Source organism: Eptesicus fuscus, chromosome 6 (genome assembly GCF_027574615.1).
Source record: "Eptesicus fuscus isolate TK198812 chromosome 6, DD_ASM_mEF_20220401, whole genome shotgun sequence".
Lineage (NCBI taxonomy): Eukaryota > Metazoa > Chordata > Mammalia > Chiroptera > Vespertilionidae > Eptesicus > Eptesicus fuscus.
In genome coordinates, this window is record NC_072478.1 from 105849393 (window position 1) to 105876242 (window position 26850).

The 26850-nt window shown below is 49.2% G+C and overlaps 1 protein-coding gene across 2 annotated transcripts; it reads right to left on the reverse strand.

Moving 5' to 3' along the window:
* Window positions 1-3109: 3109 nt before the first annotated feature.
* KDELR2 (KDEL endoplasmic reticulum protein retention receptor 2) lies at window positions 3110-17777 on the reverse strand. 2 transcript variants are annotated; one of them, XM_054718228.1, is made up of 6 exons: window positions 17561-17626; window positions 15494-15545; window positions 11132-11232; window positions 5992-6150; window positions 4723-4975; window positions 3110-3414 (listed from the first exon to the last, which is right to left on the reverse strand). In XM_054718228.1, the coding sequence occupies exons 2-6, from the start codon at window positions 15495-15497 to the stop codon at window positions 3380-3382; spliced, it is 552 nt and encodes a 183-aa protein (XP_054574203.1). In that variant the 5' UTR covers window positions 15498-15545; window positions 17561-17626; the 3' UTR covers window positions 3110-3379. The 2 variants fall into 2 exon arrangements, with proteins under 2 accessions (XP_054574203.1, XP_008154221.1); XM_008155999.3 differs by lacking the exon at window positions 15494-15545 and having other exon boundaries at window positions 17561-17777.
* Between the last annotated feature and the right edge of the window lie 9073 nt (window positions 17778-26850).

Here is a 26850-nt window from a genome sequence, read left to right on the forward strand (position 1 = left end):
GAAAGTCACTTTTTTTAGTTTCAGGGCAAACCAGTTTCCCTGTTACAGAACCATTTACTGTCTTAGAAACCTTGTGAGTAAATAGGTTTTGTATTTTCATTCTGTTTTGGTAATGGAGTCAAATGTCACGAAGTGTTTGCCTAAAGACCTCGCCTTTTGCCCAGCTGGGCGTGGCTCAGCTGTTGAACATCCACCCAGGAATCAAGAGGTCACTGGTTTAGCCCCAACTGGTTTGGCTCAGTGGATAGATCGTCGGCCTGCGGACTGAAGGGTCCCAGGTTTGATACCGGTCAAGGGCATGTACCCTGGTTGCGGGCACATCGCCAGTAGGGGTTGTGCAGGAGGCAGCCAATGATGATTCTTTTTCATCATTGATGTTTCTATCTCTCCCTCTCCCTTCCTCTAAAATCAATAAAAAATATTTTTTAAAAAGGACCTCACCCTTTAAGTGCCCAAAGTGAAACTAGAAGTAGAGGTCTGGAGTATTCTAGTATTGTAAGAAATAGTGCCCTTGTGTTGTGGAAAGGGAATAGTGCTATGTTGTTTCAATTGACTTCTAAATGGAATGGGTAGGAGACACACCCACAGCACCTGTGAAGCCCCTGCTGCAAAGGCCAACCCAAGTCAGGAGTCGGGGGAGGGGGAAGCGGTGGTACCTACTGGGCGGAACGCAGGATCCTTGGAAATTCCACCCTTAGCTCTAGAGGGCGAGGCACACAGAAAACCCCACCTGGAGCCCCACTGCCATCCGCCCCCAGACCGCACTGGGATGGGAAGTTTGGGCAAGTACCTAGGAGTCATTTCTATTAGATGCACTCTCCCCCAACGAGGGCAGAGCTGACCAAGGCCATCAAATGGGCGAGAGGGACTCCTGACCGAATGGTTCCGCCAGCTTTTGAGGCAGCTGTTCCCAGCTCAGCACAAAGGGAGGGCAAGGGGGCGCCCTGATGGCGAGCACCTCCAGTGCACCAAGCTGCATCCTGAGCTCCCCGACACGGACTGGTACTTCACCGACATTGGAGGCATCTAACCGACCGCGGACGAGGCTCATGTTCCACCCAGGGTCCCAGAGCCGAGTGTGGGGGGCCAAGGCTCTGCACACGGGCCGCCCGAGCTTGTGCTGCTCTTCCTCAGGTCCCCCCACGGGCCGCTTCCATTGAAAGGCAGTCATTCGTGACCTTCCCAGGAAGCTGACCAGCCCAGCGGCTTCTCTGGAAAGGCTGGCTCCTCCTGCAAGGCCTCCCACCTGTCTCTCCACCTCTTTTGACCAGACTGAAAAGGAGCAGGAAATGCCATTCCAAGACGGACTGAAGTGGGCAGGGAACGGACTGGTCTTTGTAAGCAGCCAATGGCCAGCAGCTTTTCTTAGTGGGCAATGTGTTAACTTGGCTTTATTTCTTTATGCTCACATTTTTAAAAGTCCACACAAACAAAACAAAACAGCTCCATAAGAAAGATTAGTTACCTGCCAACCTTTATTCAGGAAGTGAGAGTTCCTCTGAAACAGCGCTTCAAAGGGCGAGGCATCCCAGGCCTTTGTTCCGCCGTGTGCCGGGCACTGCCCGAGTCCTGCCCTCCCACGTAGGCAGCCTGCTTATTAAGGTGTCATTCCGGTTGGGCACAACATGGTGATCACATCTCAGCGGCTTTATTTTCACTTGGGCAGCGGCCAGAGAACACGTACTTCATCCGTCAGGCGGCATGCTGGGGTCCCAGACCAAGGTCTGGGTGCTGTGCTGTCCGTGGTCGAGCCCCGCTGGCGTCTGGGTTAACGCACGAAAGCCTTCGAGATCCCCCACCCGTCCCAGTCGGGCAGCAGCAGTCTGCTCCACTAACGACGGGACTTCCTCCCCTTCCTCCAGGATCTTCCGAGGAGGGTGAAAACAGAAACTGAACCCAGACGAGGAGGCTGGAAAGAGATACTGATACACAAAAGCTAAACCATGAGGCAAGGAGGGAAGCGAAATGAGAGGTAAAGACAGGAGGTTACACCATGCGGTCACAGCCAACTGAGGAAGCTGCTGAGACCCGGATAAAACAAACCCGTCCATCTCCCTTCCTCCATGAGGAACTGTGATGCAGCAGCAAGCGTATGCCCCTCTTGTGGTAAGTGCTGTTAGTGTTCGATACTTTAACATTAACTTTACGGTGCATTCATATGCTTCTGCTTAAGTCAAAAGAAAGTAGCAAATCCACCTAATGGCAAAATCAGGATGAAAAATTCCAATTTTTCCACAAACTACAGAAAGTTTCAGATTATTAAGTGGACAACAAACGTTTGCAGCCCTGTATAGAGCTTTGGTTGCCAAATGAAAAACAAAAAATAATCCTGACACAGGATGTTCCAAAAGCCTAGTTCATGAAAAAGAGACAATTTATTCTATGTTTAATAAAATGTTTATTAAGGTGGTAACACAAGATAAATCATGCAAGAGCTCAGTAAAAACAAAAAAGTAAGAATATAAGGAATGGTAATTGGTGCTGCCAATTTAAAAATATGTCAATCATTTTCCTACCCGAAGTGATTTGAACAAGTGTTGGAATCTGAGCATGGACATGGTTGTAGCAATCTTGCGGAACTGTAAACTAAAGTGATAGGTGACTCCTTGCGTTCTAGTCCTCAGAGGAGTCAAGTCATAGATCCAAAATCGTCATCGGTGCCCCTCGCACCCTGCACTCACGTGGCAGCCAGAACCCCGGGGACAGTCTCAAACGCAGGCGCCTTTGGTAACTCTCAAATGAGACTCGGTCCACAGTCAGACTCTTAATCTCTGTGGTGAGAAAACCATGGACTGCATGTCATCCTTACCAGCCTTAAAAGTAGTGTTGTGATGTCCAAGGGAGGGCTTTCATATCCGGTGAAGAAATTGGAACAGATACACCAAATTGAACATAGCGTCTCAGATTTCAAACAAATATGACTCATCTTTTGGCAAAAAATAAATATAGTGGAATGCAAGTTTGATAGATGGAAGAATATATAATCTACCAACTGTCAAGGAGTACGATTTCATTGCAGACACAAAGAATCAAAAGTTTCAAAGAATTTAAAAAAAAAAAGAAGTTTGCACTATTTCTCACAAAATCTTCACTTTTGGAACTACCCCAATAGAAGCTACACACTGAATTTATTAATACAGCATTAAGTTTCTTTGTGTAAAAAAATCTTTGTACATAGTAATAAAAAAAGATAAGGCAAGATGCATTAAACAGAAACCTCCTGGTTCTTTTCCTCTGGTTCTCACAGAGCCACTGATGACTATCTGCAACAAAAGAGTGAAGTTTCTGATTTTCCGTGTCGAGCATCTTGTGCCTTTGCTGTGGTAAGAATTCTGTCCGAGCGCCCTGAAGGACAGATGCTGGTGATGGTCTTTGGCACTTACGCTGGCAGACTGAGCTTCTTTCCCTTGAGGACTAGAATTTGAGAGAGAGGAAAACCAAAGATTACTGACATGGACAAGCTCACGGTTTCCTTCCTCCCATTCCCAGGGGTCAAGATCAGGTTCAAGGAAATAAGCTTTTGGCAAACAACAGTCATTGGATTTTGGTGTCAACAAACAAAGCCCGCTCAACTATGAAAATGTCACGCACACATATACCGGGGTTTTCAATTATAGTTAAGAAACACAAACTTGACTGAAATTGTTGCTACATTCACAGCAGTTGTTATGACTTTCTTCCCTAGTCAACATATATTAAGAAGTAACTATCACTATGTCTAAAAAATTTGGACCTTACAAAAGGGATAAGAGCCCGGCCAGTGTGATTCAGTGGTTGAAGTCAAGCCATGAAACAGGAACTCACGGTTTGATTCCTCATCAAGGCACATGCCAGGGTTTCGGACCCAATCCCCAGGGCAGGGGGACGGGGGTGGGGGCGAGGGGGGAGGGGAGCGCATGCTGGAGGCAATCAATGGTTCTCTCTCATCATTGATCTTTCTCTCTTTCTCTCTCTCTCTCTCCTCTTCCCTTCATCTCTCTCTAAAATCAATAAAAACACATTTAACAAAAAAGGGGGGATAAATATGCCCTGGGACCAGCAATAACAACACCATTAGGAATTTACTATATAGCATCTACAGCTGGGTTCAGGGGCTCCTGAACCCCCTAAAACTATATGCATAAATATGCATATGCATTTTTTTTCCCTCAGCAAGGACCATAGTTTTCACCTGAGTTTTGTGAAGTTCACATTCCTACATTCACATAAATGCAAAAATGTACATATACAAGGATGCTGACTTAAGCACTGGATTTTAATAGCAAAATAGCAGTGGTAGTGTGAATATCCATCAACTGGCTGAGTAAGGAAATTATGGTAATACACATAATGTTGAAAATCACGTACATTCTATTTACTGACATGAACAACTGTGAGTGGGAAAAGGCAGATTAGGTGTAGTTAACCATGTATCTGTGTATGCGCACAGAGAGATCTGGAATTCCATTTACTGAAACAGTAATAAGGATCTCTGAGTGGCAGGATTTCAGGCGACTGTTTTCAGAATTATTAGTTCTGACTGAATTTTTGACAATGAAAATATGCCATTGTAAAAAAATACAGCTACAGCCAAAAGAAGAAAGACTTAAAACCGGATCCAGACTGAATTTCACAGTCCATTAAATGCTTTTCTGCAGCCGGTTCTGATTCATAAAGCTAGTGCCAGAGCAAAAGCGTGCGGCTAGGGAGCCCTGAGGGAACAGGGCAGGGCACAGGGCGTACCTTTTGTGATGTACAAGTAGAAGAAGTCGCAGTAGAGGATGGTCTGGACAACGCCGGCCACCACAGCGATGAGATCAAAGAAGCCCTCAAAGTAGAAGCGCCAGATCCAGTTGACGAGATAGAGCGCCCGGTAGAGGCCCAGGAAGAACAGGTAGTGGGTGGTGATGGTCTCCGCCTCCCCGGTCTTGCTGATCATGAAGAGCTGCGGAAGGATGGCCACCGATTCCAGGTAGATGGAGAAGGTCCACAGAATCTGTAGGGAAAGCAGAGGCTCCTTCAGCACCCAGCGCCCACCATGGATCACAGGAAACACGCTGGTGTTACTGTGAAGAGTACAGGAAGCGGGGAGTCGGGGTGCCTGAGCCCAGGACAGAGCAGCTGAGCAATTTCCTAAGTCACGGACACTCCCAGTGACAAGCTGGGTCACCTTGGACACCTCTACCTCTATGAAGGTTCATTACCTCGTCTCTCCAGCGTCGCATTCTTCCCTGTACAAATCTCCGCGAATCTACACGGAGGATGTTTCTCCTGGATAAGCTTGTCCCAGTCTGAATCTAGGGTCGCGAGTCAACCCTGCTTCCTGCCAGGGTGGACCACACTGATACCCAGGCCCCTTCCACTCCCTCACTGCCACTGTTCCTCCCCAACTGGCCTCCTTTCCAGTCTCTCCACATAGTCCATTTTTCTTATTCTTCAGGCTCTCTTGGTGGGGTTAAACCAAAGGAGGGAAGAAATCGGAGTTGTTATTATGCAAACTCTGCCCAACACGGTACTTTATGCACGCTGACGGCAGGACTCGGGAGCAGTCCTTGGAGTGTTTCACGAGCCCAGGCCTGCAGCACCATCAGAGAACCAAGAGCAGCGCAGTAACTGACCCCCAGGTGCTGAGGGAAGGCCTGGGCACTGAGGGGCCGCCACAGCCTCACAGTGCCAGGGCACCATGCAAACCCCTTTTCCTCAAGTTGAGGAGCAGAGCAGCAGTGCTGCTTAGGGGTCACCGACAGTATCGACGTGTACATTAAGGGAAACAAAGCTGGTTAGAGTGGGGACAAGATCCTGTCCAGCAAACATGCAGACAGGCAGAGTGTTTGGTACCTCAAAAGCCGACTACCTGGGGTTAACTTCTGCCCACCATTTCTGTATACCGAAGAGTTTCTGTTGCACCAGAAGCTTGCCAACTGAAAAAGCACACCGAAACCCACATTGTCTACAAACAGGTCTATTTCCCTAGGGAACGAGACGTGTCCACTAAATAACCTCTTAACTAACCTCAAGAGGAGAGAAATCATGATTGACTAGAAATGAGAGTCCTCCCACAGGGACCACCAGAAACTCCACTCGGAAGGTATCATGGTTTCCGTCGTAAGTTGCCTTAAACTTCATGTAGATCAGGTACACTGTGGCGTAGGAGCAGGCAATGTAGATAAGCTAAAGCAAAAGAAAAACACCAGGTCATCAATGCTTCCAACTCTCTTGTTGTCTACATCATTCATTCATACACACACACACACACACACACACACACACACACTAGAGGCCTGGTGCACAAAATTCGTTCATGGGGGGGGTCCCCTCAGCCCAGTCTGCACCCTCAGGGGATGCCGGCAGACAGACATCCCTCTCGCAATCCGGGACGCTGCATGCACCAGTGACCATACTTTTCATGCAGGTGAAAGGCATCTTGCTGTTGTGTGGGCAGCTACACTTTTTCGCCCTGATTATAAAAAGTAATACATAACATGATCCTTCTGAGGCAGTGGTACCATTTTCCCCTCGTATGGTGGAAAAACTGAAGCAGAGAGAATTGGCTTTGTCACACAGGTATAAGTGTCAGAATCAGGGCTGACCACAAAATGTGCAAGCCAAAGTCCATGCATGTCATCACTGCATCATCCTGTTTTTTCAGTTAGAGTAGCCTTGTCAGATTTTAATTTTTAAATCTGAGACTGTTCCCAATATATAGGGTAGGGTCCCTAGGCCTGGCCGGTGATCAGGGCTGATCTGTGGGGTGACTGGCGAGCGGGGCAATCGGGGGCCCCCTCCTGGCACCTGCCTTGGCTGGCAGCCTGGCACTGCCTGCTCACTAGCCCAGCCCCTCCTCCCCACCTCACTACCGCTGGTCGTCTCCCTCTGTACGTCTGCCCCCTGGTGGTCAGTGTGCGTCATAGTGACTGGTTGTTCCACCAATTGTTCAGCCGTTTGGTCGTTTTATTATTAGGGTTTTATTATATAGGATTATTTTCATTTAAAATTTTAATATAGCCTGGCCAGTGTGGCTCTGTTGGTTGAGTGTGGTCCCATTCACCAAGAGGCCGCAGGTTCAATTCCCATCAGGGCACATGCCTGGTTTGCTGGCTCAATGATTCTCTCTCATCGATATTTCTCTCTCTCCTTCTCCCTTTCTCTCTCTATAAAATCAATAAAAACATATCTTAAAAAATTTAAGTATAGTAAAGTTCACTTTTTATTGGGGGGGTATACAGTTCTATGAGTCATATAATCACTGCCACAATCAAGAAACAGATCAGTACTGTCACCCCACAAAATTCCCTCATGCCGCCCCTCGGTGGTTAAGCCTTCCCCCCAGGGCCTGACCTCTGGCAATCTCCGATCAATCCTTGGTCTCTGTAGTTTTTACTTTTCTAGAATGCTGCAAAAATGGAATCCTACAATATGCTGACTTTAAGACCAGCTTCTTTCAATTAGCATTATGCACCTGAGATCCATCCATGTTGTTGGAATATTAATAAAACAAGCGACTCTTTTCTGCTGTTGAATAGCAGCAGCAGCCCACTGTGCGAGTTGCCAGTCTGTTCATCCACGCACCAGTTAAGGACAGGTGGGCTGTTTCCGGCTTGGGGGATAAGAGCTGCGATAAACATTTGTGTACAGGCTTTTGTGTGATTGTTCATTTCTCTTGGGTAAGTATCTAGGAATGGGATTGCTGGATCATATCTTAACACACTGCGGACCAGTAGTTTTATTGCTAGCTTTACCCAGTGGTCAGATAAGTTTCTATTGAGTGAGTTCAAAAAACGTTTTACATAAACGTTAAAGGCACGCTTTAAAATTAAATACCCATTGCATTTTGAAGTTATTTATTACATATTCTTACAAGCTAATATCTTTTTAAAGAATTCTCATGATTGGCCACAAGCCTTAGAACAGAAAACACGAGAATTCTCATGATCCGTCCGCAATGTGTTAAGTATAAGTGTAACTATAAGAAACTGCCAAAGAATGTATTTTAAATCCCATTTTGAACTATTAGAATGTAGCTTAAGAAAAAAAAGGAATGCAAAGTTCAATGCAGTTCAAAACCAATGTACTTTCTTTCAGCTTCGTAATATTTCTTAATACTGCTTTTTAAAGATAAATTAATGTAACTCATCTTAAACTTTATAAGATGATGGTTTTTACTTAAATTATATTCCTTTAACACTGAACTTCAGATTGTTGCTATGAAACTTTGGTAACATAACAAAACCAAAACCAAAAGTAAGTGTAGGCAGTAAAACACTGCTGCTTATGCCCTGACCGGTTTGGCTCGGTGGATAGAGCGTCGACCTGTGGACTGAAGGGTCACAGGTTCGATTCCGGTCAAGGGCATGTACTTTGGTTTCGGGCACATCCCCAGTGGGAGGGTGTGCAGGAGGCAGCTGATGGATGTTTCTCTCTCATCGATGTTTCTAACTCTCTATCCCTCTCCCTTCCTCTCTGTAAAAAATCAATTAAATATATTTTTTTAAAAACCTGCTGCAGGGAGTGATTTCAGCTGCATCACTCAAGGTTTGTAATTATGTAATACTAGTGGCCCAGTGCACGAAATTCATGCAAGAGTAGGCCTTCCTTCCCCCAGCTACTGGCACTGGCTTCCCTCTGGCACCCGAGACCCAGGCTTCCCTCGCAGTCCCGGCTTCATCTGGAAGGTCGTCCAGAAGGACGTCCGGTCTAATTAGCATATTATGCTTTTATTATTATAGATGTTCCTGCACAGTCATCCAATCCAAAAGAAAACTCTGACATTCTGAAATGACACCAATTTTCAGACAGCAGAATTTTAGGCTCAGGAACCAAAAAGCAGGGTTAGCCTGTGAGTAAAGACAACTGGGATACCAGCTGCACTGCATGTGCTACTCCTTAGGAAAAGCACCTTGCACAACTTAATTAGGGGCAGCATTTGGGCAAATGACATAACAGGACAACGAAAGCCATCATCAAGCCCTTTGGTTTTGCTTCAAAACAAAACAAAGACACTAAACTGTCCCTGGCACCTTGTCATGAGTTGTATTTGCAAATAGTAAATATTAAAATTGTTGATCATACCCATCCAAACACCAAAGAACTACCAAAAAAAAAAATCAAGATCAATCTTATACTGTTGGGAGTTCTGGCCACACACAAAATCAATGTACACAGAGTCCCCACCAGCAGAACATCTGGCCGAGGAACACGGCTGCCAGGGTTCCCGCCAGCATCCAGGCTGTGGCCAGACCAGATTAAGTCCATAAGGGCTTAGCAGCCTCTGGGGAGAGCAGCCCCTTTCCTCCACTCATCAGTGTTTTGGTACTCAGAGTAAAAAGCTATGAGCACATAAAACTCGACTCGTACTTCTCTGATTCTTAGGATGTGCTTGGAAACTAGAACCAAGCAGGATTCTTCTGAAGGCTAGGTATCCTGAGGGGAAGGGAGAGGGAGAGGATTGCTCACACACTTCTAATGCCTGCAGTTTTAACTTGCATGGACAAGCAGGGACACAGGCATTTGTAAGTAAGCCAATTTCCTAATGACTAAGCGCCCATCACTTAGTGATGAAGAATGGAATGATTACAGGCGGCTCCAATTTGCTTTTTAGTAAAGATGACAGGCTCAAATATTGCTGTCTACTCTGACCTGTGCTTATTAAAATGCTTTTGAACACAAAGTGCTGGGGAGTTGTTTCAAATAAAACACCAAGTCCTAGCCGGCTCAGGTGATAGAGCCTCAGCCTGAGGACTGAAGGGTCCCAGATTCCATTCTGGTCAAGGGCATGTACCTCAGTTGCAGGCTCGATCCCCGGCCCTGATCAGGGCTTGTGTGGAGGCAACCAATCAATGTGTCTCTCTTACATCCATGTTTCTCTCTCTCTGTCTCTCCCCTTCCCTTCCACTCTCTCTAAAAATCAATGGAAAAATATCCTCAGGTGAGGATTAACAAAAATAATTTAAAAAAACCCAAAACATAAATACCACATCAATAAGCTTCAGCTTAAACATTATTTTCTTGGCTGTGCTAATAACCAAGTGCCTACAACAGTGCCTGGCACACACTCACTAAGCACTTGAATGAATGAATGAATGAATGAATGAATGAAATCAGACTCCTTTTCACACCCTGAGCGCCCCCTACTTTCCCTCCATAGTACCCATCACAAGTCACAGCCATTCATGCAGCTCTGGGATGACCACCGGTGGCCCGTGAGGTCCGAAAGGTTGGCGACCGCTGGTCTCCTTTCCCCACCAGATCTTGACCTCTGCTTGCTTCCTGCCCTGTCCTCGGTGCTGGGGAAATGCCCCACCTTGTGGGCACTCTGCTTCTCCTAGTGTGGAGTGGGAGCCCCCAGTGCTGCACAGGGTGTTAAGTATATGAAAACGTTTTGTATTTTAATAGTCATACATTTGTTTAATGTGAATTGGGGAAAATATACGGACACTAAAGGTAGCACTGATGCTAATGTGAGGATAAAGTAAAAGGTTTAAATACATATTTAGTAAATTATGGCACATTTAAGCTCGGCAAAAATAATAAAGATGGTGCATACGGCAAAGTTTATGAAACAGGGACTTGGTGGGGAAATAAAAGTGGTAAAGGCCTAACACAGGCCCTCAGCAGCAAAAAAGGCCCCGCAGCGGAGCCCGGGCTTTCCTTCCTCGTCCTGAACCAACTTGCTGGGTTTCCCAGGAGTCTAATTTCCCGCTACATGAAAACATAGAAGTTACCCTCCTTCTCTCTCTCTCTCTCTTCTTTCCAAAGAGTAATTTATTGATTTTTGGAGAGAGAGGAAAAGAGAGGGGGAGAGAAACATTGATGTGAGAGCACATCATCAATCAGCTGCCTCCTGCACACCCCCTACCAGGGATGGAGCCTGCAACCCAGGCATGTGCCCTTGACCAGGAGTCGAACTGGCAACATCTTGGAGATGATGCCCAACTAACTGAGCCAACTGGTCAGGGCTTACCCCTCTTTCTTATAGGGTTATCAAGAGCATTAGAAATTTGTCATACTCAAGGAACTTAAGATTTAAAAATTTCTAAGTGCAAAACATTTAATTAAATAGATACTGCTCTGAAATGGAAAATAAATGCTCAATGATGTTTCCATAGGTCTGTGAATTATGGATGAAATACATCCCACTGGATGCCATACCTACCTTCATAGATGTGTTATATAATGAAATGAATGAAGTAAAAAGGTCCAGGTATCGAGTTGTGAAGACCAGTGCAAAGAGAAGCTGGCTTTTTCCGGAAATACCTACAGAAGTAAAAGGAAGTGTTAGAAAAGCCCCAGAGCGTGGGTCCATGTAGGTGACACTGTGCAGAGAGCAGATCTGGGAATGGGACACCAGGGGCCACGGCTAACGTCTGGGATGACTCTAAATAAGTGAGTTTTCGTTTTTCTCACCCTTCACCTTCTTGAACATGCTCCTCTGGGGAGGTTCTAACAACTGTTGTCTTAGTATGATGGGGTGACTCAGGAAAGTGTCTTAATTAGGCCAGAGCCAATATACCAGGATGCACATTGTCCAAATGAACATTTATTTCTCAAATATGTCACTTTAGTCTGCTGTTATTTAGTGTTGTAGCTCATCTGTCACCTTTAGCACCTCTCTTTCCATTAGGAAACAGGGCCTCGTGGTGACAAATCTTTCAAGGATGGAGCTGGACTCTGGTCGAGGCAACGAGGAACACTGCTTCAGGTAGGAGTCTGAGCATCAGCCCGGGTATGGCCCCAAGGCCACTTCTTTTGTGAGGGCAGCACTGACTTGGACACGTTACAATGTTTTAAAATTCCATCTCTTAGATTCATCATACAACCAACCTCACGCTCACACAGCCAGTCTTCAAAAGCAGCAGTCTTTTTTTTTAACCCCTTGAAACTGTTTCCACCTCCAGAGTACTATTGTAGCACAACTGGAGTCAGCTGGGGAAGTCTAGGTCACACACAGCATGCACTGGGCTTTTCCGATATCGACATTTGGCCAAATATTTGTGATGAAGGACGTGCACTAAGGGTTTCAGATGTTGGAGACTGAGTGAATTCATTAAGGAAACAGAACCCACCCCCCCTCATCAACACTGCAAATCTCACACCATTAAACTTATTTAAGCATGTGCAGATCTGTTACTGCACGGAAATTAGCAATACACCTACAGAATGTAAAATCCTTGCCCAAGAATATGTTTATTGATTTTAGAGACAGAGGAAGAAAGAGAGAGAAACATCAATTGGTTGCCTCCTGCATGTGTCCCAACCAGGACTGAACCTGCAGCCCTGGTATGTGTCCTGACAGGGAATCACACCCACACCCCAACGAACCGAGCCACCTCTCCAGGGCAAAATCACATTTTAAAAAATAGTGTTTTACAGAACAATTTTGCAGCTTGTTGAAATTAAATGCCTGGATCAAAGGATGTTACTTCCTATGTTTGAATAACTGCAGTTCTAGCCTATTCACAAAAACACCTAAGTAGAAATGACGCCAGACCCATCAATAGTAACCAACCTCAAGGCTAGGAGTGGAGCTATAGACAGTAAGACTGCTCTTTTTAGCTTTTTCTCCCAGAAATGAGAAACTTAATTTTCCTACTAAAGTTCAATGTTCCACAGAAGAGGAGAACCAACGAAGCTGCCGCTGACCCAGAATAGGAGAGATGACACGATGGGAAGGGGGAGAACAGGGGCTCTGTGATTCCCATCTGGTGTTTGTAGGAGCCTTGAAAGATAAATGTTAGTGAATTTCCTATACGATTCACTCCAATATTTTAAATAAAAGAATTATAGGATACATATGGGCAAATTTTGCTGCAAAAAGTTTATTCTAATGAAACTTTGAAAGCCATTCAGACTTGAAATTTGTCTTCCAGTTTCAACATTCCTATACTAAAGACCAGGGACTATCATGTTGCTTTTCCCCACTCCCCTTTGCAACCCAACTTAATATCACTCCCTCTGGAAGTCATCTTTGAAGACCCACTCCTCAGTGCTGTTTATTACATAATGGGAACTGCTTCACGCCAGCTGCTGCCCAGCTCCTATTACAGTACTTATAAAATACAGGGTGAGGACCTGGTCACCTGTCCCCCTCTCCCCCAGCCCCTACTAGACACGGACATCCTCAAAGGCCCAGGATGTGCCTTATTCCGTTTGGTATTATCTGTGTTGAGCACTAAGCCTGATACACAGCAGGTTAAGAAAATATTTGCTAAGTCAATGAACAAATGGACAAAAGAAAATGAAATTCATTTTATTTTCATGTCATGGGGTAGATTCTCATTTTGTGATAATACTTCCAAAGAGTTTCTAAGTCATACTGTGTCTCTGTGACTGCAAGTGGGCAATATGCTCCGGGCTCTGCCCTAATTTACTGCCACCCGGAGGGTGGGAGAGCCCGCCCCCCACCCCCACCCCCAGCAGAGCATGGGGCAGAGGACAGGGACGGCAGCGTGGCTGGAGCTTGCCCCGCTGTGCAGAATCCAAGCAGGAACTGCTTCTGTGGAATTTGAGGACACTCACACAGTTCTCCTTTATTCTTTCTGGCCTGGGATCCCGATTAGGAAGTAGCAGCTTTGTACTTATTAGGTACAATAAATGTCTTTATAATTATATAAAGTTTACTCACACACATTACAAATTTTGTTGTTCAGATTCCCTAGCATTGCTGGGATAAAATATATGCAACTTGAAGTGTGGTACACTGTCAAACTTCCCCTAGAAAGGCTGTGCCACCTTACCCATTCACTAACACCCGATGAGAGTACCCTTTATTTCACACCCTGCCTTTCCCTTCTGTGAACTGCCAACTTTGTCCATTTTTCTAACAGTTTTTTTTTTTTAATTGTAGGAGTATCTTAAGGGTTTTAACCCTCTGTCACTTAGATATCTTGCAGATTATTTCTCTCAGTTCATTGTCTTTTCACTTTGATGATATTCTGAATAAGTTAATTTGGGGAGACATATGTTCTTGCTTCCTCACCAGTCTGCTTGGTCCCACCCAGAACTAGAGTTTGAACGTACATTCAGCTCATCTTCTATGTCCATCAGCAAAGTCCGATACCTTTCTTCTAGAGGTTTTATACACTGCTTGTTGTAAAACAGACACAGCACTATTAAAAACTATCAGCCTACAGGAAAATGTAGCTACAAACCCAGGCTTGTTCTCTGGAGGCTATGCGGGTCAGTGTTTAGGAAAAGAATAAAGTGATAACCTGAGCAAACTGTGGATCCAGTTGCAACGATTGTTCAGGAATATGAGAAACTCACATTTCCTGTGGGCACCCCTCTGTAATGACAATGGCAGACACAGACAAGGACAATGCCAATTCAAACAGAGCTAAACCAAGATCAAGTCCTCTGCCCCCACTTTAAGATAGGTCCTTTAAGGCAGCTGTTCTCAAATTAGACTGTCAGGAAAACAATCTCCAACTTCCTTACTAGCCTGTCTCATCCCTGACCTGAGAGAAAAAAGCCCTCTGGTTCTATAACTGAAGGAATGTTCAAAACAGGTGCCAAATTCCTAAAGTGAGCCCCAACACTAGTATTTTCAAAGTGAGAAACACAACCTGGATGTACATGTCTCCTATTCCAGTTATTTGAGAAACTCATATCAAATTCTTACTCTTTCAAAAGTCTCTAAACAACTTTTATAATTTAGGATGGAAAAACCAAGCAGCTAGTCAAATTTAGCATTTAACTCTGAAGAAATAATCCTCATGATTGTGGTTTTTAAAAGGTTAGGAAATCTCAAGTATAAGAACTAAAATGATCCTAAGTCTGACAAGGGCAATAGTTTCATAATGCCCGATAACTACAGGTTTAACTGTAGGAACACTTGACAAACACACACGAATGGAATTCACCTATTTATCTCCCTAATTATTTTGGCTGAAGTATTTTATATTTTCCTAAATGCTCCTCAATCTCTCAAATGAAAATAGTGAATATTAAAAAACAAACAAACAAAAGAGCAAACTCGTTTTTTCTTTATTACTCAAGGTTCCCTTAAGAATTTTCTAGCCGAAACGGGTTTGGCTCAGTGGATAGAGCGTCAGCCTGCAGACTCAAGGGTCCCAGGTTCGATTCCGGTCAAGGGCATGGACCTTGGTTGCAGGCACATCCCAAGTAGGGGGTGTGCAGGAGGCAGCTGATCGATGTTTCTAACTCTCTATCCCTCTCTCTTCCTCTCTGTAAAAAATCAATAAAATATTTTTTTTTTTTAAAGAATTTTCTAGCCCTAGCCGGTTTTTCTCAGTGGATAGTGTCAGCCTGCGGACTGAAGGGTACTGAAGGGTCCCGGGTTTGATTCCGGTCAAGGGTATGTACCTTGGTTGCAGGCTCCTCCCCAGCCTGGGCCCTGGTCAGGGTGCATTTGAGAGGCAACCAATATGTCTTTTCCACATGATGTTTCTCTCTGTCTCTCCCCCTCCCTTCCTAAAAATCAATGAAAAAATATCCTCGGGTGAGGATTAAAAAAGAATTTTCTATCTAAGGTTGTCCAACATCTTAGTTTACATACACATTTAGGAGACATCATGCTTCATCTTCATGACTTGACAGAGGCAGGGATTCTGAGAAACAAGTGAAAGAAAATGAAGAGACTCATCCAAAAATTTTGGAGTAAAAATAAAGATTAAAAGTAACATTTCCTGGGTGTGTGTGGGAGGGGTGTGCAAAATGGGTGGTGTTCTAAAGGTATAAATTTCCAGTCATAAGATAAGTAAGTCCCAGAGTGTAATGTACAGCACAGTGTCTATAGTTAACAATACTGTGTTGTATATTTGAAAGTTGCTAAGAATGCAGATCTTAAAAGTTCTCATCACAAGGAAAAAAACTGTAACTACCCGTGGTGGTAGATGTTAACTAAACTGTGATCACCATGTTGTACACAAAACACAATATGTCAATTATATCTCAGTAAAGCAGGAAAAATAATTTTGAGTGCAACAAAAAATGACCTAAGCAACTGGTCTGGCATCAAACATTTACACTGAAATGACTTAGAACAAAATAAACAGGTATTTCAAAATCCTTAATTTCGAGTTACCGATTGCCTGTTTTAATCCTGGCTCTACCACTAAGTTTCTCACCTCCCCAGACTCAGTTCCTCCTCCACGGAACAGGAACAATAGCACCTGCCTCAGAAGGTTATTTTAAGGACTACAGGGGATGAGCCACCTCAGGCACTGAGCTCACTGCCCAGTGCATAGCAAGTGCTCAAGTGTCAGCTCTCCCAGCTATTACTTTGCTGTCATCGGAAATCATACAACCGGACCTCTAAGAACTAGGCATAAACCGAGGGATCGCCTCCAAGCCTGATACGCTGGTTTCAGGACACGGACTTTGTAACATCCATTTTGACTGCTCAAAGGTCTTTTTTGTTTTTGCTTACTTCCTGGATCTCAGCTATGTGCCAGGGGGAGAGGTGAGGCCCGAGGACAGCAATCAAAGATGGGGTGTTACTTTAGATGTGGACATTTTTAGGAATCCATCCCGGTAAATGGAATCTCTGCCACCCAGGTCCTGGAGGACTCCATCTTTTACTGCCTCCGCAACAATTAAGTTCTAGAATCCACCAAAAGTTACTTCACGGAGGCCATGGCGCCAAAAATAAGTCTGACAAGTCATTTAAAAAGCGGCCATTCTGAAATGCTTAGGCTTGATCAAGTGCAGGAGTCCCCGGCGAGAAGGTCTGTCTGTCTGTCTGTCTGCCGCCAGCACCGCAGGAGAGGTGCGCCCCGGGGAGGGAGCCGCCAGCTCACTGGTGACGTGGAGCGAGGGATCACAGCGACCACAGAGACCCAGGCGGTCCCCTGCGGGCGCCGCACGGCGGCCTAAACCCGTTATTAGACGGAGGCGCTGGGAGTTTGACAAACTAGTCCATGTCTCAAAGCAGCACGAATGGTCCCCGAGCAATTCGTTCGAGCCCTCCCCACACCCCCTTCCCGCGACGGGCGCGACCCCGGGCCCGAGAGGTGCGGCAATGCCCGCAGAACTCCCAGGCCAGGTCGGACCCGACACCCTGACCCAAAGGCCGGTCCTCCCAGGGGCAGGGTGCGGGGCGAGGTGACCTCTCTCCACGCCGGCGCCACCGACCGCACTGGCCCGGCTGCCACGTCAGGCCGAGCCGGCCGCGGTCCTGCCCATCCTCCTCCCGCCCGTCCCATTGATTCGCGGGGTCCCCGCACCTCCGGACCCCCGCCCAGGCCCCCGGGGAGGCGCCCCCTTTAAGCCGGGGGCGAGGGACACGCCTGCCTGACTGCCCCCCGCCCCACCAGCCAAACTTTTCAGGCAGAACGGGGACGCGCGCGGCCGGGGTGGCGCCTCCTCCGCCCCGACGGCTCAGGTTCAAGTTCGGGAGCGGACCCAGCGCGGAGCGGGGCCCCGCACCACGCCACCCGCCCCGGCCGGAGCGCCCACCCAGAGGGGGTCGCAGGCCGCCCGGGGTCCGCCGCCCGCCAGGCCGGCCGAGGGGGCGTGTCCGGCCGGCGTAGGCCCGCGGGCCGTGGGGCGGCCGAGGTCGGCGGGTCCTCCGGGGGACCCGGCCCCGCGCCCGAGCCTTCCCGGGGCCTCGCCCGCCGCTCACCGGCGCAGGAGCGCGTCTTCCAGATCTTCAGCAGCAGGATGACGATGGCCGCCAGGTGGGACAGGTCCCCGGTCAGCCGGAAGATGTTCATGGCGGCGGCGGCGGTCGGCGCGGCGCCCGGGGGCTCGGCGGCTCAGGCGGCGGCGGCGGCGGCGGCCCCTGAGAGGAAGCGGCGAAGATGGCGAGAGCGGGCGCGACGTGGCCGGGGACGTGGCCAAACTGCCGGCGCGCGCGCGGGGCAGCCTGGGAAAGCTAGCCGCCGCCAGGCCCCGCCCTGGCCCCGGCCCTTAAAGGGGACGCTCCGGAACGCAGGCCGAGCGGGGAGCACTCGCTCCCGGGCTCGCTGCGGAGGACCCCGGCTTCTCGCCAACTCCCCCATGCTGGGTTTCCGGCTTCTCCTGGGGTGCCAGCGATTTCCTTTAATTTTTGAAATGACACTCCCTTGTGAGCGATTTTTCCCCTCCCCCTAATAGTAAGAGCTCTACAGGCTTACTGTATGAAAAAGTGTAAGAGAAAAATAAAAATTAATCCGTGGTGGCATCACAGAGGATAAGGCCGATATTGGGGGTGTCTGGGGAGGGAGTCGCCAACTCACTTATGAGGAGGTCTGAAGATTTTCTCATTCTGGGAACTCCCTTTGAGAAAGAGAGCAAAATTAGGTAGAAAAGTGAACAACTCTGTAGGATGAGAGAATAAATCACAAGAAATTGCCAAGGGAATGAAGCTGACAAACAGGATCTTCTGCATAATTTGTGGGGTCCCGTGCAGAAATGTGGGATCCCCAGAGGAAAGCAGGGGGAAATGCTGTTAAAGAGACTAAAATATAAGCTTGCCCCTGACTTGCGGTCTCTCCCAACTTGGGGTGTTTCCTGTTTACTATTTACTGCCATTCATTCTAAGTAAAGAAAAAATATTTAAATTGTGATCATGAATTTTATCGTTTGTCTTTATATCGGGCAACATCGGTTTTGAATGCAAGTATCCGAGCATTTACCACGGACGCGGAATCCCTGAAAGCACACGATCCGTATGTCATGGCTTGTCCTTGGGTGTCCGAGGACCCGCCTGGAAGAGATGAACACAGGACAGAGGCAGGAAGGTCGGAAGGAGGAGAGGGGCCCCCGGGTGCAGTGCAGGCCAAGAGAGCACGTCGCTGGGCATGGGGATCCGGGATGGGCCAGCGCTGTTGCTCCTGTGAGCCGGGGCCCGCCTTGGGCTTGGTGGAGTATGCACGGGGCCTGGTGCCTGCTGGTTCCCTCTCCCTCCAGCTGGCATCTCCTCTTTCCACACCACCACCTCAACCCCTGGCAGAGGGCACCCTCAAGGGCATGACAGACTCGGTGCCACGATATCCCTGGATCAGGGATGGGTGAGAGTCTTGACCACCAAACAGTGGGATGGCCACTGCCATGCCCTGCTCATATAGGCCACAAGGCACACACGTTCAACCAGACCCACTCCACACCTACCCCCAGGCTCCCACCTCAGCGGAAGGTGGCCGTGTTCACTGGGCAGAAGCAGAAGGAAGGAGGCTGGGCTGCCAGGGATGCAGGAGAGCAGACAGCCGAGAACCCATCCTGATGAGGCGAGAAGGCGGCAAGAGTGGAACCACGCAGGGGCCACGGACGTCACATGCAAAACACAAATTCAAAGTTAAAACTATTAAGAATTTGAAGACGGTCGCCCTGGAGCATTAAGCCTTGAGTGTGGGGCCCTCTGTCCCTGAGAAAGTGGTTGCTTACCATGAAGCCAGACCCGCTGACAGATGCCACAAACAGCACAGAAGCCAGAAAATTACACAATACTTTTACTGGTTTTTAAACACTGATATCATTTACTTGAAATACTAGAGGCCTGGTGCACGAAATCCGTGCACAGGTAGGGTCCCTAGGCCTGGCCGGTGATCAGGGCTGACTTGTGGGGCAACCGTCAGGGACCCCTGCTGGCACCTGCCTTGGCTGGCCTGGGGCCTGTGGGCTGAGGGCAGCTCCTGTGTTGAGCATCTGCCCCCTGGTGGTCAGCATAGCGACCGGTCATTCCCCGCCCCCCAACCCCCCCGTCATTCTACAGTTCGGTCGATTTGCATATTAGGCTTTTATTATATAGGATTTACTCCAAGAAATATATATATTTAAAAAATAAGGTAATTACAGCACTAAACCAGGCACCTTCGCCAAAATCACAGCCGCTTCTTGGATTCCCCTTCACTCTAAGCCTCTTCCAAATTCTCCATCCTGGGCTGAAGACACGGCAGACGCCCCGAGGGTCGGTGCCAAGCACGCTCAGCGCGGGTCACTTTGTCCCTTTCTCTTGGAGTGCCAGCCCACCACCCCCGTCCTTGTTCTACATTAGTTTCCCCATGAGGAAGTTCACTTTAAACCTCTTCGCCCAAGGAGCGACTGTGGGCGAAGAGAGGGCAGTCTTCACGTGGATGGTACCTCGCTTTCCTGCCCCAGCTCCCGGGAAGGGGCTCTAGAATCCACCGGCCGGCGGTGGGCTTCAGCTTAGTCCCTCGGATGATCAAAACCCTGCTTGGCCCAGGGCAGCTCCTGCAACAGCCAGGACCCAGGCTCCCGCTCCCGCCACTGGCTCTGTGACTGCACGGCGCACGGGAGGCCATGTGGGGCCCAGCAGCACAGGCACCGCACCCCATCCCAGGAAAGACACTTGTCCAGGGAAACATATGGAAGCCTGAGTTAGAGATGGCGGTTTGGGGTGATTTGGACGAATCAGGCTAGTTTGGCAGGAGCTGTGACGTGGCCGAAGCGCCTGCGCTGGGCTGTTGGCTGGCACAGGCCAGCAGAGATGAGTGCGCAGTCAGACCAGATCTTCGGCACAGGCCGGCCTCCGGCGCAAGGCCTCACAGCGCTTTTCCTAATGAACCACCTCGCACACGTACGAAATACTCCTTCTTTCCTACATTTTTGTCACTGCACCCTCTTCGGTCACCTCTTCATGTGATCCTGATTGTGTGTGTGTGTCAGTGTATTGGGATTAACAACTTTAATAATTCAGAGCATTGTAATGTCTCCATTTTTGCTGAGATCCAATTACATTAGCTTCAGGGCTGCAACATGGTGATTCAATACTTGTATGATGAGGGCGTGTCCAGGGGCCATGGGCTGGCCTGCTCCCGGGACAGAGTTCTCCACTCAGCGTGGGAACAAACTGCCCAAATGCTCACCGTCTCCTCTACCTGGGGTCCCCCATGACTCAGCAGTTCAGCTCCTGAGTCGGCATTGGCAGCATCCATTTACACACCGTTTTCCAGAAACATCACCTGGTCCTTAGTCTAAGGAAAGACGAGCCAAGGTTGGGGGATGAATTTCCTGAGCAAGTGAGACATGGCGCTTCACTCCGGCTCCAGGCGTCAATCTCACTTATTCTGGGGCTGTGCCTTGGCAAGCATTGCCAAACAAACGGATGTGTGTGGTGAGATGTTGCCAGATTGCATAAATATTTACATACGGCCTACACCTGTGTGTTTCAGTGATGGGGCTGGGGTCCTGCCACTGTTTTGTGTGTGTGTGTGCGTGAAAAGGGATTCAGAGCCACAGCCACTTTTCATTCCTGGGAATAGATGCGTAGAACAACCTGTGCGGACGATACCAAGTTAAACACGGAAAGGGTCCAGGAACTTAGGAAAAGCTGTCTCTTCGTCTCCCCCCCCACTTAGGGATAGAATGTGTTTATCTTTTCTGGTATAGAAGGGGCTTTCTGAGCTTTTTTTTTTTTTTTTTTTAATCCTTACCCAAGGATATTTTTTTTCATTGAATTTTAGAGAGAGAGTGGAAGGAAGGGAGGAGGAAGGGAAGGAGAGAGAGAGAGAGACTGAGAGAGAGAGAGAGAGAAAACCTGCAACCGAGGTAAGTGCCCTTGACTGGGAATCTAACTCACATCCCTTTGGCGGTCTAGGCCAACGCTCCGACCACTGAGCCAGACCGGACAGGGCTTTTTTTTTTTTTTTTCTGTAAAGAATGACAGCATGTTGCCTCATATCGACCTAGTCACACCTAAGAGAGTGGTCACTTCTTTCCACTCCTTCTAGAGCTGATGCGGCGAGTTTCAGTCTGAGCACGATCAAACCTTCGGAAAAGTCCTGATAGAAAACTGCACGGCGTCGTCTCTCCTCATTTCTTTTCTCAGGTCAGTTTGCTGGGAAGATGTCAATCTCAACGTGCGAGGTTGTGTCTGAGATTTATTTCCGCATGCCATGCATCTGAGTCTATGATGTCTTCAGGAGGACTATGAATTATTCTGTGTGTGTACACATATGCATATATGTGTATATGCCTCAACACACACACACACATGCACGCACACACATGCAGTTTTGAATAATATGTAATTATTTAAGAGAGCCACTTTCTGCAGATTTCTTCACTAGTCAGAATGAAATCAGTCATTCTTTAAAGACTTGGCAACCTGAGGTTGATTTTCTCATGAAGCGATTGGATGGCTGATAGCAGACACTTAGAAATGGCAAAAGAGACATGTATCTCGCTCTCCTCTCTCTTTGCTTCTCCGGCCCACTGGCAAGTCCACATCTCTTTTGTTCTGGAGAGCAGTCCTAGCAAGGCTGGAATCTCTAGGGGTTATTTAAAATCTCATGTGGCAGGATTCCGACTGGCCCCGCTCAGGCCACGGATCCACTGCAATTCCAGCAAACTAGCCACCTGGGCAAAGACACTTGGTGGACGATGGCAGCCAGGGTCCCTGGGTTTCCTGGGGAGACAGGCAATGGGGGGGCCTGTGCAGAGGAGGGAGACGGCAGTCAGTCCTCCACACTCCCGCCCTGGGCACTCTCACTCACTCCACTGAGAACACTGCAGGGGCCTCGGGCCTCGGAATTTGGGCCAGAAACACAGTCTCTCCAGTCCAGCCCACAGCTGGCTCTCCGAGTCCTCACTTCAGGCCCGAGGCTCCCCTTCTCCCGGGATGACGGGAAGTATGAGGCTGGTTCTGACAGGAGCGAGTACCCACAGGGCTGCTCACACCGGTACCGCCCGGCGTCTGCGGGAGAACAGGCCAGGCCAGGCCACGTCGGGATGCCCCACGCAGCCCTGCTTCACTCGTGAAGCGTTCCAAAAGTCCCGTTGTGCCAGGCCGCGGTGGCTCAGGGGTTGAGCATCGACCTCTGAACCAGGAGGTCACGGTTCAATTCCTGGTCAGGGCCCATGCCTGGGTTGGGGGCTCCATCTCCAGTGGGGTGTGTGCAGGAGGCAGCCGATCAGTGATTCTCTCTCATCTCTTTGTACTTGTTGTGTGCAAAGTCTAGAAACAGCTGGGCCAATGGGAAATCAAATTGATGTTTCTATCTCTCCCTCTCCATTCCTCTCTGAAATCAATAAAAATATATTTAAAAGAAAAAAGAAAAAAAGAAGGGTTATTAAAAAAAAAAAGTCCTGTTGTACCCTAGGTCATCTGGTCCCATCCATTTTATTATTATTTTATATATATATATATATATTTTTTTTAATATATATATTTTATTGATTTTTTACAGAGAGGAAGAGAGAGGGATAGAGAGTTAGAAACATTGATCAGCTGCCTCTTGCACACCCCCTACCGGGGATGTGCCCGCAACCAAGGTACATGCCCTTGACCGGAATCGAACCCAGGACCCTTGAGTCCGCAGGCCGACGCTCTATCCACTGAGCCAAACCGGTTTCGGTTATATATATATTTTTTTAATTTTTATTAATTTCAGAGAGGGAGAGAGAGATAGAAACATCAATGATGAGAGAGAATCACTGATTGGCCGCATCCTGCATGCCCCCCACTGGGGATGAGCCCACAACCCAGGTATGTGCCCTTGACAGGAATCGAACCCAGGACCCTTCAGCCCGCAGGCCGATGCTCTATCCACTGAGCCAAACCAGCCAGGGCCCATCCATGTTGTATTTTTTACTTATTACATCATACGCGCCCTCCCATGACCTTAACCACTCCTCACCATTATAATCGCTGTGTTACGTTCCAACCTAGGACTCTTGTGGAATCCGTTCCTCTGATCCCCGAGCTTTTGGACATCCTGGTCGCTTCTGATGGACGCCACAAGGAACGGCCACGTGCCTCCATGCCTCTTCGCACTTCTGACTATTTCTGTGGGGTGCATTTCCACGTCTAGCCTTTCTTCTGGGGTCCCCCTCCTCAGGGAGTTTCTGGGGAATGGCTGAGGGGTGTAGCCCTGTGCTTGACGCTGTGGCCAGCTGCCGAGCTCAGAGCCACCACACCTGCCCACGCCACCTGCGTTCCCTGAACCACTTCCCTCCTAACGTGGGAAGTCCTTCCCACACCGCTAAGGCCACCTCCTGGAGACCGCCCAGCGCTCAGTGCGGGCGGGCAGTGGCAGCTCTCACGGGGCAGGACCCAGCTCACCTCCAGCCCAGAGGGCTCCCCCTTCCGCACCCTACCCAGTCCTTCCTGCCCCTGCACACTGTCTCCTTTTGTGGAAACCCTCACACCAACCCCACATGGTGCAGGATCGCACAATCGCCGTGTTCATCGATGCTGGGGACATCCAGGAGTCAGTCAAACCCTCTTTAGAGATCGGGGCACTCTCGAGGTAAAGAGGTGGCTCATTCGTACAGCTAGCCAGGCCCTGCGCCCCGGCCTGGGGAACAGCACTGGTTTCGCGGTGACTTCAGTTTCCCCCAGAACACCGCGTGGGTCCCGCCTTCTGGGACCCATCGGGGTGACTTTCCAAAACAAGGGGCACCTGCAGAGTAAGGCCGCCAGCACCTTCCCCCCGGACTGCAGCTAGCCCCAGCACGGCCCCCTTGCTCCCACTGGAAACAAACCAAGCCCCTTTGTGGGAGCCCCCTCAAACCCCCCCCCCCCCCGTACCCAGGTGGTATGAACGCATCCAATGACGCAGACGTTTCATTCCAGGGCCTGCAAACTCCCCGCTGGGCTCCCCTGGTCACCGAGGCCTTTTCTTTGGTTCCGATTGAGCACCTTTCTGAAAGCTTTGAATTGGTTGCCAACATTTCAAACAAAAATCTGGGCTTCTGGCTGCCTTTGCGAAAGCCCGAAGCTCGGGCACCACAAGGTGTGTCTTCCCACGTGGGAGTCCGAGGCCGGAGGGATGGCGGGAGGGCCGGGCGGTCCCCCTGCAGCCGGCAGCCGCTCCCCAGCTCCTGGGGCCCAGCCCGCCCTGGTCAGTGGCTTCTCGTCCTTGTCCTCGTTTCCTCACCCCCGCCCACGCCACATGTTTGCACTGCTTGTCTGGCCTCTGCAGACCTTCCTCCGCAGCCTGGTTTTAGGGGCCCGGATACCGGTGGCCGAACTGTTTCATAGGGAGGAGGCGGCACTCTTGGTAGCTCCCTACCTTGATGTCATTCGGTTTGATTTAACGGGTAACTATTGAGCACTTGTTGTGTGCAAAGTCTAGAAACAGCTGGGCCAATGGGAAGTCAAGCTGAGGACAGGGTTATCGGGGAGCAGACAGCTGGCCGCTGGAGCCTGGGTGTGTGAGGATTTGCCAAGGGAGGGTAAACAGTGGCCGGGAGGCTGTCGTAGAGGGCAGTGAAGATAAGGACAGCCGGCCCTCCCGGCAGCTCCTTGTCAGAGGCCGGAGCAGGTCCGGGGGTGAAGAGAGAGAAAGCCATACTGCCCGGCCTGGAGGTGAGTGGATGGCGAGGCTGCAGACGCAGCCGGTGTAGACAACAGTCTGAACAATTTGGCTCCGGAGGGCACCGGCCAAGACTGTTCTAGAGGGTGCGACGGGGGAAGGGGTGCTGCCGGGGAGGGGGAGAGTCAGTGGGGAGTGAGCTGAGGTCCCTGGTGCGCTGAGATGCCTGAGGGTTCGGGGGGGAGGGCAGGAACACAGCACAGACAGAAAATGAGTAACCGGCAGGGCCTGAGCAGCCTGGGAGGAAGGCGAGGGCAGGAGCGTGGGAATGAGCGGGCGGAGAAGTGAGGAAACCCTGCTTCACGGGATCCTTTCTCTTAGAAGCATCAGCTCAGCCCAGGACTCTTCTCCCCTTGGCCCCCGAGAAGGGAGTGTGATGGGCTGAATCGTGTCCCCTCCCCAAATTCAGATGTTGCCGTTCTAACCCCCCGGCTGGCTCCTCAGAATGTGGCTGCATTTGGAGACGGGGTCTTTAAGGTGGTAATCAAGGTGAGGTGCGGTCACATGGGTGGGGCCCTAAACCAATGTGATTGGTGTCCTCAGAAGAGGAAGACACACAGGGATGCGCACACACACAGAGAAGAGGTCATGCGGGGGCGCGAGGGGACGGCGGCCACCTGCACGCCTTGGAGAACAGCCTCAGGACAAACCGAGCCTGCCTCCAGCTTGATCATGGACGTCCAGCCTCCAGAACGAGGAGGAAATAGATTCCTGTGTCTGAAGCCCCTCCGTCGGTGCTATGTTGTCATCGTTGTCTGACCAGGAACAGGAAGTGGTAAGGAAAGAGGTATAAGGGCTTTGTGTTGAAGTCACCAGCACCCGTGGCCCTTGGAACATGACTATTAAAATCTAAAAAGCATAAAAAATACGTAAAGCAAAACAAAGACGATATTTCCACTCAGAGGATGGGCTTTGGATTTAGACGGACCCACGTGTTCGACTGGGCAAGTCACATGACCGTGCTGCGTGTCAGACTTTTCATTTGTAAAAAGGAGCTAACAAAGCCCACCGCAGCGGGTCCCTGTGGAAGTCCAATGGAATGGAATCTGTGGAAACGTCGAGCACACTCCCGGCAACCACGGGCCAATGTCGCTGGGAGAGGCGGTGTGCAATTAGGCTGTGACTCCCTTCGCGTAAGTGAGAGACCAAGGAATTCCTGGGGCGAACGTGCTTGCACTCCCACCACGCTGTTGGGTGAGGAGTTGGTGGGGGATAGGGAGCACATGTTGGCTCACATGTCGGGCTTTGTCCCGACTCGGGCGTAGAGCCACCATGAAATACAGCCCTCGGGAACCACACTCGGAGACGCTGGCCCATACGATGTGTGCGGCCAGCATTACCCCTGGCACACAGGAGGCAGTCCAGAGGTATTGGCAAATGCGTTTATGGAGGAAGAGAATTCGCTGAGAACATGGAAAGGCCGAGTATCTACAACCACCTGCGGACGGGTGTATTCGTCAACACTCTTGGTGATGCAAGGGACAGGACCCATTCAAACCAGCCTAAGCCAAAACATTAAAATAAAATTTAAGAATTTACAAATGGAGGGGGGGGGGGGCGGTTACAAATTGTCTTGGAAACGGACAAGTCCAGATCCTGCTTCAGGCATGGTTGGATCCAGGGACAAGGAGATGTATGGCGTGATCTCTCGTCT